Source organism: Hypanus sabinus, chromosome 4, assembly GCF_030144855.1.
Source record: "Hypanus sabinus isolate sHypSab1 chromosome 4, sHypSab1.hap1, whole genome shotgun sequence".
Taxonomy (NCBI): domain Eukaryota; kingdom Metazoa; phylum Chordata; class Chondrichthyes; order Myliobatiformes; family Dasyatidae; genus Hypanus; species Hypanus sabinus.
This window is the reverse complement of record NC_082709.1, coordinates 182,522,268-182,534,552: the sequence shown is the minus strand read 5'-3', so window position 1 is coordinate 182,534,552 and position 12,285 is coordinate 182,522,268. Positions and strand designations below refer to the sequence as shown.

Below are 12,285 nucleotides of genomic sequence, written 5' to 3'. Positions count from 1 at the left end.
TTCGCCACCTTTTACCTAAAGGAATTTCTTCTCGTCTCTGTTCTAAAGGGACATCTTTGCATTCTGAAACTGTGCTCTCTGGTCCTAGACTCGCCCACTACTAGAAACATACTCTCTACATCTACTCTATCTAGGCCTTTTCAATATTTGATAGGTTTCAATGTGATTTCTCCCCTTTCTTCAGAAACTCAGAGAATGTCTCTCAAGGAATGAGTACAGAAAAAGAGTTGGGGCCTGCATTGATCAGCCAATCTAATTAATCCCATCTGCTTGCACATGGTCCATATTCCCTCAGTTTCTTACTTACTCCTTGCCTACACCTGCTCCTTTCCTCTTGGGTCTACTTTCTCACCAGCGGCTGATGTTGAGCACATTTACCTGGCACGTGTCTGTACCTCCTTCAGAATAACCAGCACACATCATGTTTGGTGTAATGTTATACTGCGGCAAATTTTCCTGGCACTTTTCATTGGCTACGAGAGGAATCTTCGCCTGCTGAAGGATAGGTGCAGATGGACCTGATGGAAAGAGCAATTAAATACATATGGTTAAGAAAGGAAAGAAATTCAAGCATGCGCAGAATCATGAAATGATCAAGAATAGGCCATATTGGTCTTTAAGTGTTTCTAGCCATTTATCTGTTTAACCACGCTCTCCTGTATGGTATTTACATTGTAGCCATTGAGTGTATGTTCATGGTCTTCTGCTGTTGTAGCCCATCTATTTCAAGGTTCAATGTGTTGTGCATTCAGAGAGATTCTTCTGCACAGCACTATTGCAATGTGTGGTTATTTCTTCCTGTCAACTTGAACCAGTCTGCTCTGACTTCTTTCATTAACAAAACAATGTAGCGATGTGCTACACATAGCGCTGAAATAACGACACACAGTCGGTAGGCTGTTTCGAGACTAATTTTTTCAAATTTCGCGGCGCTGGCATTTAATCCCAAGCGCCCGCCCTCTCCGGGTGGAAATGACGTCAGAGGTGCATTACCAAAGTCTCTCCCCGCATGCTGGCTATTTGTGAGCTGGTTCGCCTGCGCAGAAAGTGGGTCGCCACAACAACCGCTGCTCACTGGATGTTCTGTTTCTCACACAATTCTCTGTAAAGTCTAGAGACTTTTGTGTGTGAAAAGCCCAGGAAATCTGCAGTTTTTGATATTCAAAACACCCTGTCTGGCGCCAGCAATCATTTCACTTAGTCCACATTAGTTTCCCATTGTGATGTATGGTCTTAACCTCTTGACCCTGACTGCATGCTTCTACATGATTAGTGAGCTAGATATTTGCATTCATGAGCTGTGGTACAGGTTAACCTAATAAAATGGCCAATGAGTGTATACACCAAAAGTCTTCTGCTAACACAAGTAACTGATCAATTTTTTTTTCTGGGGTCTGGTTTGAATGTTACTTTGGGATAGTCTGCAAATTCTATTTTCTCATCATCCTCTTCACAAGAGGTCTCTCAACGTTAGCTTAATTTTTGTTGCATATTGCCTGTCAACAACATTGTGAGTGAGAGCAATTGAAATTCAATGGGGTGAAGTTCAGGTTCAAATCCAGTTTATTGCCATTCAACCATGCACAGATATACCACCATATACCACCAAAAAAAAACAATAATCCTCTGGGACCAAGGTGCACAACACAGTACATATAACTCACATAACATATAAAGTTACATTACCATGAATAAATTAACAAATAATAAGATGCATACATGATACACATAAAAAGTACAATGCTTCTGGTGCCTCACACATGATGAATCCCGGTGGTGACAGGGAGATCAGTAGTCTCACAGCATGGGGGAAGGAGTTGTTTCCCATCCAATCAATTCCTGTTCTAATGCTACAGTACAGCCTATGCGATGGTAGGGGTCAAAGAGATTGTTGGGCAGATGGGAGGGATCATTGACAATGCTAAAGGCCCTGCATATACAGTGGTCCTGATACTATAAGTATCTTTGATGGGTGGAAGACAGACTCTGATGATCCTACCAGCTGTCCTTGTAATCCTTTGTAAGGACCTGCGGTCGGATGTCTTGCATACCAGACAGTGATACAGCTGGTCAGGATACTCAATGGTGCTCCTGTAAAAATTAGTTAGAATGGGAGGTAGTGTTGAGAGATTCGGTGGAATCGCCCATTATGCACACTCCCGTAAACTTGGTGCTCCTAACTCTCTCCACAGAGAAACCATGTATGTGCTGGGAGGAGTGGTCAGCCTGCCCCTTCCTGAAGTCCACAGTCATCTCTTTGGTCTTGTCCATGTTGCAACTCAAGTTGTGCTCACACCTTTCCAGCAGCCATTCCACCTCCTGTCTGCATGCTGTCTCAGCATCATCTTTAATGAGGCCATCCACTGTGGTGTCATCAGTGAACAATGTTTATTTACTTAGAGATGTAGCATGGAGTAGACCCTTTCAGCTCTTCGAACCACTAGCTCTAGCAACCTCTGACAAACCTGATTAAACCTCTCCTAATCATGGGACAATTTACAGCGATGAATTAACCTGCTCCGTACTTCCTTGGACCGTGAGAGGAAACCGGAGTACCTGGAGAAAGCCCATGACTTCCACGGGGAGGACAAAGAGACTCCATTACAGATTGCATCAAAATTGAACTCTGAAATATGGAATGACCGGAGCTGTAGCAGCGTGACTCAGCGGTGTTACATAAACAATATGCTTCTGAGGTCAGTATGTTCTGGGGTTCAACCAAACAGGAACGCCATGATGTTCTGATTAAGGGAACCTTGATTTCAGGGAGTGCTGTTAATACTGCCCACACACAATTTCTGGCCGGCAGTAAGCAAAAGATCGTACCTTGCCTAAAGTTATAAAGAAAGTATATTTACCAGTTTCAGATTTATCAAACAGTTAATGAGATAAAGAAAAGGAAAGGGCCCATTACAGTTAAATCAGTCCAATGTGCTCATAACATTGGATCTCAAACTGGAGAATTTGGGGGTGTATCCCTTACTCATGGACTGGAGCCCCAGTCAGTGTGAAAGTACCCACCACAAATCAAACTTCCGTCAAAGTCCGTCTCAAACAACCTTGCTCTCAGTCAGGAGTACTGGCCTTTCCTCCTTTGAGTCATTAATCTACACAAAACACTCCTTCCAAAAGCATTTTGCCCAATCTTCCCTTGTGTACTGCTCTGCAGCACCACCAAAAATGGCAAACCAGATGAATGTCCATCCCAAATCTCTCTCCACCCAGCTCTCTCTAGAAACTTCTCCCATCCCACCACACTGATTGGCTGGCACAACGTTCCTAACTTGAACAACATGGCTTCTTATTTTCAACTGAAACCAAAACATTCTACCAGCAGGACACACTGCTTTTTCAGAAAACTGTAAAGATGAAATATCTACAGCAGAGCTGCAAAAATCTTAAATGGGGCATTACAACGAGATACCGTCTTGTAATAAATATATGATACAATGACCAAGATACTTCACAGGGTAAATAAAATTATTTAACCACTTTAATAACTTCCTGGTATAGCGCTTGATCTTACTCTAGTACCAATCTTTTCTGATGCAAGGTCTTTACTGAAACGTTGGCAATGTTTGCTCGTGGGAGACAAGCTGGGTGGTATTCATCTGTGGCTGCGCTTGCATGAGATGAGGAACTGCTGCATACTTGCTCTTGCAGAAACCTGGCTCCAGGACAATATCCTTGCACCATCAATCCACATGCTATGCCACTCGCAGACTTGGGCTACATTATCATATCTTCTAATATTTTTGTAACTGTATGTTTTTCTGCACTCTAGGTGCTGTGAGTCATGTGTGACTGTTGGTACTGTGTTTTTCACCTTTACCCCAGAGGAACGCTGTTTCATTTGGCCATATTCATTAGTATGGCTGAGTGACAATTAAACTTGAACTTGACAATTCCTTTCCTCCCACAGGATCTGATGAGTTCCGCCAGCAGACTGATTGTTACACTTCATCAGAGATCTCTGCCTGATCTCTACGGCACAGCCCTCTCTTGCCTCGGCTTACTCAGTCTATGCACTTACCACCTTGTATCATTGCACCCCAGCCAGCGATGGAGCATATCTGCCCCGGGGGGAAATGTTGCTTCCTGTCTGGGAGGCAAGCGGGTTGGATGTACTCTGGAAAAAAAAAAGTCTTGTTAGCAATCATAGCCTCTGCTGTTGCGACTGAAGATTTCCAGGCTTGCAGTACCTACTGGAGTTAGGTTCCTCACCTGCTATCAAAGTTGGCCTTAAGTCTTGGACATCTTCCACTTTAACCCCAGTTAAAATATTAACTCTTTTACTTTCTCCACTGTTTCCAAGAGTTTCTTTTTTTAATATTTTTGTAAAGATTAACTTTATGTACATCAAAATATACAGTGACAGGTATCATTTTCTAAGAATGAAAGGTTTATTGTATGAGCTGTGACTGAAGGCTTTTGGCCTGTAATCACTGAAATTTAGAAGAATAAGGGGGAATCTCATTGAAACCTATCGAATGTTGAAAGGCCTAGATAGAGTGGATGTGAAGACAATGTTTCCTTTTTTATGAGAGTCTAGGACTAGAAGGAACAGCCTCAGAATAGAGAGATGTCTGTTTAGAACAGAGGTGACGAGGAATTTCTTTAGCCGGGGGTACTGCTCTATGGAATTTGTTACCACAAGCAGCTGTAGAGATCAGGTTAGGGTAGAGGTTAATAGCTTCTTGAATAGTCAGGGCATGAAAGGTTATGAGGAGAAGGCAGGGTAATGGGGTTGAGAAGGAAATGGGTCAGCCATGATGAAGTGGTGGAGCAGATTCAATGGGCTTAATTCTGCTCCTATGTCTCGTGGTCTTATGGTTTTATTTGCATTGACCACCAACTCAGTCGGATATACGCTGGGGCCAGACCGCAAGTGTTGCCTTGCTTCAGGTCTACAACTAAACAAGCCTAAACCATACGTCTTTGGAATGTGGGAGGAAACTGGAGCACCCAGAGGAAACCCCCACTCGGTCACGGGGAGAACATACAAACTCCTTACAGACAACAGAGGAGCTGAACCTGGACCACTGGTGCTGTAATCGCGTTATGCTAACCATTATGTTATCGTGTTGCCCATCCAAATAGCTCCCTCAGTCCCTGTCTGTAGCTCTTACAGAGGTCTGAATGCAGGAGTTTACCTGTGTAGTTTACGGGGGATTCCAAGTGCAACAAGACAATGTCACTGTCCTTAGTTCTTTTATTGTAATGAGGGTTTATCAGGATACGATCAATCAGTTGGACCCGGGTCTGGGGGTAGGTGAGATTCATTTGGTTGTGGAGACCCAACACTGCCTTCCACTGTGAGGGTATGAGATTCCTCCTGAAAAACAGTAAGAAACTTGGAGTCAGTTATCAATTCCAGTCAATATGGCGCCTGGCTGCAACGTCCGTTGATCTTGTGGCCATGGGAGGAAATGGTGCATATCAGAAGTCCTGGTTGTGTCACCACTGACACCAGGAAGACAATTTCTGAAGAGTACTGTGGTCCATGAGGACAGATGAGAGAGAAGGTCATTTAGCTCAATGGCTGGTTTAATTGTGACAACAGAGTGGAGCTATGACCTGGGGAGAGTCACATACCGATGGGGTGGTGATTAGTACACACCTTGGTTACAGTCACGGTGCAAATAACTGTTTAACCCGAGCTAAAATGCAACAATAAAAGAATTTAAACATCCCACCATAATCCCTTGAAAGCATTTAAAAGCAAAAACAATGCATAGTGCTGGCCACTAGGAATGCTGGGGCAGGAAGTCAACCATGCCAGAGTCCAATGATTTTGGAATGATCATTTCTAATGCTGCCACAATCTACAACTCTACCTCTTTCAGAACCCTAGGGTGCAGTTCATCTAGTCTAACTGATTTATGTACCTTTAGGTCTTTCAGCTTTTTGAACACCTTCTCCCTTGTAACAGTAACTGCACCCACTTCTCTTCCTTCACACACTACAACATCTGGCACACTGCTAGTGTCTTCCACAATGAAGACTGATTCAAAATACTCATTTAGTTCATCAGCCATCTCATTGTCCCGTTATTATTTCTCCTGCCTCATTTTCTAGCGGTCCTGTATCCACTCTCATCTGTCTTTTATATTTTACATGCTTGAAATACTTTTACTATCCACTTTGATATTATTTGCTCGCTTGCTTTCATATTTCATCTTTTCCCTACTAATGATTCTTTTAGTTGCTCTCTGTAGGTTTTTAAAAACTTCCCAATCTCCTATCTTCCCACTATTTTTTGCCTTGTTCTCTCTTTTGTTTTTATATTAGCTTTGTCTCCCCTTGTCAGCCACAATTCTACTACTTTGCCATTTGAGTATTTCTTCTCTTTTGGAATACATCTATCCTGGACCTTCCTCAGTTTTCCCAGAAACTCAAGCCATTGCTGCTCTGCTGTCATCCCTGCCAGCAGCTCCTTCCAATTTACTTTGACCAACTCCTCTCTCATACCACTGCAATTTCCCTTACTCCACTGAAATGCTGCTAAGTCAGAATTTACTTTCTCCCTATCAAATTTCAAGTTGAACTCAATCATATTGTGATCACTGGTTCCTACAGGTTCTTATACCTTAAGCACCTTAATCACCTCCAGTTTATTACATAACACCCAATCCAGTATAGCTGATCCCCTAGTAGGCTCAATGACAAACTGCTCTAAAAAGCCATCTCTTAGGCATTCAACAAGCTCACTCTCTTGAGATCCATTACCAGGCTGATTTTCCCAATCAATTTGCATGTTAAAATCTCCCATTACTATCATAACATTTTGTTTACGTGTGGCCAAGTGGTTAAGGCATTGGTTTAGTCATCCAAAGGTCACTAGTTCGAGCCTCAGCTAAGGCAATGTGTTGCGTCCCTGAGCAAGACATTTTCCCACACATTGTTCTGTAACAACAAGCTATATCGGCCCTTGCCCTTCCCTTGGACAACATTGGTGGCATGGAGAGGGGAGATCTGTAGCATGGGCAACTGCTGGTCTTCCATAGCACCCTGCTCAGGCCTGTGCCCTGGAAACTTTCCAAGGCGCAAATCCCAGCCACTGTTGGGAGGCCTGTATTTAACAGCCAATAGGGTACTTCTACAGTTTCTTAACTCAACCCACAATGATTCAACATTTACTGATCCTATGTCACATCTTTCTACTGAGTTGATGCCATTCTTTTTCAGTAGAGCCATGTCTCCCCCTCTGCCTACCTTCCTATCCCTCCGCTACAACGTGTAACCTTGGACGTTCTGCTCCCAACTACAACCATCCTTCAGTCACGGTTCAGTGATGGCCACAACATCATACCTGACGATTTGTAACACAGCAACAGGATCATCCACCTTATTTCTTATACCCTGCGCATTGAGATACAACACCTTGAGTGCTGTATGCGCTACTCTTTTATATTTTGTCATCCCTAATGTACTGATATTAACCCTGCTGGTTACGACTAAGTCCCATCGCCTGCCTGCCCTTCCTGACAGTCTGACTGCATGCTCTCTTTACTTTTTTACCATCTGTCCTGTCCTGAGTCCCATCACTCTGGTTCTCCCCGCCCCCGCCAAATTAATTTAAACCCTCCCCAACAGCTCTAACAAATCTGCCCACGAGAATATTGGTCCTCCTCAGGTTCAGGTGCAACCAATCACTTTTGGACAGGTCATCCCTCCCCCAGAAGAGATTTCAATGATCCAAGAATCTGAAGCCCTGCCCCCTGCACCAGCTTCTCTCAGCCACACACTTATCTGCTAAATCATCTGTTTGTACCCTCAATGGCGTGTGGCACAGGCAGCAATCCAGAAATTACTACCCTGGAGGTTCTGCTTCTCAGCTTTCTACCCAGCTCTCTAAAATCTCCTTTCAGGACCTCTTTGCTTTTCCTTCCTTTGCACCAATATGTACCAAGACATCTGGCTGCTCTCCCCCCCACCCCCCTCCAAAACATTATGGACATGATCTGAGACATTCCTGACCCTGGCACCTGGGAAGCAACATACCATCCAGATGTCCCATCTGTGTCCACAGAATCTCCTGTCTGTTCCCCTCACTGTTGAATCCCCTATCACTACCGTTCTCTTCTCTCTCTTTCCCTTCTGCATCACGGACCCATGCTCACTGCCTTTTTTCCAGCCTTCTGTTGGTTTTTAGCTTCCCAGTACTCTAGTTTCTCACTAGTTTTTGGTCTATTACATGCTCTTTGGCTTTTATCTTGGCTTTGACTTCTCTTGTTAGCCTTAGTTGTGTCATCTTTCCTTTAGAATACATCTTCCTCTTTGGGATGTATATATCCTGTGCCTTCAGAATTGCTTTCAGAAATTCCAGCCATTGCTACTTTGTTGTCATACCTTCCAATGTTCTTTTCCAGTCAATTCTGGCCAACTCCTCTCTTATGCCTGTGTAATTCCCTTTTCTCCACTGTAATATTGATGCATCTGACTTTAGCTTCTCCCTCTCAAATTTCAGGGAGAATTCGATCATATTATGATCACTTGCCCCGAAGAGATCTTTTACTTTAAACTCTCCAATCAATTCCCATTCATTGCACAACACCCGATCCAGAATATCAGATCCCCTAGTAATCTCAACCATGAGCTGCTCTAGGAATCTATCTCATAGGCACACTAGAAATGACCCCTTTTGGAAACCGCCATCAACCTGATTTTCTTAATCTACCTGCATATTTAATTCCCCCATGACTATTGTAACGTTGCCCTTTTGGCAGGCAGTTTCTATTCCCTGTTGTAATTTGTAGGCCACATCGGTACTACTGTTTAGGGGTCTGTATACAACTCCCATCAGGGTCTTTTTACCCTTCCAGTTCCTTAGCTCTATCCACAATGAATAATCACCTTCTATCCCTATGTCACCTCTTTCTAATGATTTAATTTCATTTTTTAGCAACAGAGCAACACTGCCCCCTCTGCCTATCTGTCTGTCCTTTTGATACACTGTGTATCCTTGGACATTAAGCTCCCAGGGATAATCTTCTTTCAGCCATGATTCAGTGATGCCGACAACATCATACATACCAATCTGTAACTGTGCTGTCAGTTCATGGACCTTACTCTGCATACTGTGCACATTCAAATATAACACCTTCAGCCCTGATTTAGTCTACCTTTTACATTGCAACTCATCCTATTGACTGCTCTGTCAACATCCTTTCCTCACTATACATTGGCTCACTTCAAACCATCTACTTCATCTTCAGCACTATTATCCACAGTTTCTATACTTCTTCCATTGGAATATGATGAGGATTGTACCAGGGTGACTGGGGCTCTGAGACAAAGGCTCTATCTATTGCATAGACCAGTGGATTATTCAGTCTGCACTCTGATTTTGCTTTTCTTTGTACTAGCTCAGTGTACTGATGGTAAGTCGGTAAATTGGTTTATTTTTTTCCGTGAAAGTCTTGTCTCACATATTGTCCGGACAGATCAATTCATTACACAGTGTGTTGAGAAGGTACAAGGTAAAACAGTAACAGAATGCAGAATAAAGTGTAATAGTTACAGAGAAAATTCAGTTTAGCTTGACAATAAGATACAAGATCTTAACGAGGTAGATTGTGAGACTGAAACCCTATCTCATCATACTAGGAGACCATTATATATTTTTATAACAGTGGGGTGGAAGCTTCCCTTTAACCTGGCTGTACGTGTTTTCTTGATTTTACATCTCCTGCCCAATGGAAGATGTCACAACTATGGACGCTGCTTCAGGGTCCAGGTGGCTGAGCAGACAAGCTGCGTGACAGATTTGACAGTTGCGCTCGTGAGTATGTAGGTTCTAGCTAATTACGGTTTCATTGTGCTAGTATTTAACTCCTTTACTTTTGAGACTTGACCAAAAGCACAGTGATGTTTATGCTTCCTGCCTACCTTCATTCTTGTTCGGAAAAGAAGTCGACCATTTTGACTGTTGATGTAAAGGAACGTTATTCATTTAGTATTTAGTTATTGCTTCCAGCCAGAGTGTTGGTGTTAGCTTTCAGTTTGAGGACTGTAGTTAATGGCCTAGTGTTTATTGTTTTTCTTTTCCTTTCAATTCTTCAACAGGCCTCATTAAAGTCAAAGAAATGTCAACCCGCTTCAGTGTCTCTCTGTCTCTCTGCACTTGGGTCTTATCCAAGTGCTTCGACAAGAGGGGGAATGTAGAGAGAAAATTATGATTTGATCTGCATGGATAGTACACCAAGGAGTTTTTCACTGTACCTCAGTACACGTGACAATAATAAACGATTCACTCTTTCATCCTTGTTCTTGCTTCGTGCGCTAGTGTTTCAGTTTCTGTATGAAGAATGGGTTTCTCTGCAATCCTTTCTCACTGATAACGTGCATCAGCCCTTTCAAGCACCTGCTTACAGAGTTGGCTGATTGATTACATCAACCGTGGTCAATCCAGGAAGGGATGCCTTACCCGTACATGCAGTGGGCTGCAGAAACAACCCACTGCCTGCTGATCAGAGTGGCTCCACACAAGTGTCTACCGACAAACTGGAGGGACACAATCCATGGCCAAGAGCCTTCTGTCGCGTTGTTACCACCGACGATCCTACCGGCATTAGCCAGTGGCACCAGCACCCTCCCACAAGCTGAAGGGGAAAAATTACAGAATCAGGGCACCAGCACTCTCTGTAACTGGAATCATTGTGTATTACAGCATAGAAGCATGAACTTCAGCCCAACCCAAAGATCATCGAACATAATGTACAGCATAGGTGCAGAATTTGGCTATTCGGTCCATTGTGAGGGCTGCACTATACAATCATGACTGATTTTTTTTTTAACTCCATTCTCCAGTTTTCTCTCTATAACCCTTAATCCCCCTTATCAATCAAGAAACAATTAATCTTTAACTTAAATACACTCAGTGACAAACCTCCACGGCAACAAATATATCAGATTCACAACCGTCTGCTTGAAGAATTGCTAACCGAGCTACCCTTCTAACCTAGTCCCATTAGCCTGTGTTTGGTCCCTTTCCCTCCAAACATTTCCTATATAAGAAGTAATGGATACAACCCAGTCCATCATGGGTAAAGCCCTCCCAGCCACTGAGAACATTTATATAAAGCATTGTCACAGGAAAGCAGCATCCATATTCAGGGACCCCCACCACCCAGGACATGCTCTCTTCTCACTGCTGCCATCAGGAAGAAGGTACAGGAGCCTCAGGACCCTCACCACCCTGTTCAGGAACAATTATTACCATTCAATCATCAGGGGATAATCTCACTCAACTTCACTTTCCCCGTCATCGAAATGTTCCCCTAAACTATGGACTCACTTTCAAGGACTCTTCATCTCATGTTCTCAATGTTTATTGCTTATTTATTTATATTATTATTTAATCTTTTCACTTTTGCACAGTTTGTTGTCTTCTGCACTCTGGTTGAAAGCCCTAGTCTGGTGGTTGTTCATTGATCCTGTTATAGTTACTATTCTATAGATTAGTTGTATATGCCCACAAGAAAATGAATCTCAAGGTTGTAAATGGTGACAGGCATGTACTTTGATAAGAAATCGAATTTTAACTTTGGACTTTGAACAAGTGACTTTTAATTATTGGTATTGTAAGTACCTAGCTCAACTACTTCCTCTGGCAGCTTGTTCCATCTCCCTACAATCATCTATTTGAAGAATTTGCCCCTCAAGCCCCTTTTAAATCTTTATCTTCTCACCTTAAACTTAGGTTTTCTGGGTTTTGATTCTCTTTCCCTGAGAATAAGACTGTGTACAGTCATCCTATCTGTGCCCCTCATGATTTTATGCACCTATTAGGTCTTCCCTCAGTATCCTGTTCTCCAAGAAAACCAGTGCCAGCCTGTCCAACCTCTCTCTATAATGTATGCCCAAAAGCCCTGGCAATGTTCTTATAACTCTTCCTATGGCCTCAGCTGAAAAGCACAAGAGATGTTCCCAGCAAAATAAGATTCTGAAGAAATTTAACAAGGTAAATCCTGAGGAATTATTTTCTACTATCAATAACAATATGTACCATGACTTCTGGCTGCTCACACACCCCCTTTACACTGCTGTGGATCTGATCTGAAACATTCCTGAGCCTGGCACCTGGAAGGCAACATACCTTCTCTTTCACATCACAGAATCAGCTCTCCTAACTGTGAAATCCCCTCTGCACTTGTCTCCTCCCCTCACTTCCTTTCTGAGTCAGAGACCCAGTCACTGCGCTTCCCCTGGGAGATTCCCCTGGGAGATTCAACATCAAAGTGGTATACATTATACAGAATGCCTCTTGATAGGGGTGTGGCC

General features: G+C 43.1%; 1 protein-coding gene across 1 annotated transcript in view; it reads right to left on the bottom strand.

The window, feature by feature from the left end:
* The window catches only part of tmprss15 (transmembrane serine protease 15), a 93,203-nt gene that overhangs the window by 2,330 nt on the left and 78,588 nt on the right, over positions 1-12,285 (bottom strand). The window contains exons 20-23 of the mRNA XM_059966036.1: positions 10,430-10,604; positions 5,154-5,335; positions 4,034-4,129; positions 379-518 (exon numbers count right to left, since the gene is read on the bottom strand). Of these exons, the coding sequence (XP_059822019.1) occupies positions 379-518; positions 4,034-4,129; positions 5,154-5,335; positions 10,430-10,604 (593 nt within the window). The remainder of the gene's footprint in view (positions 1-378; positions 519-4,033; positions 4,130-5,153; positions 5,336-10,429; positions 10,605-12,285) is intronic.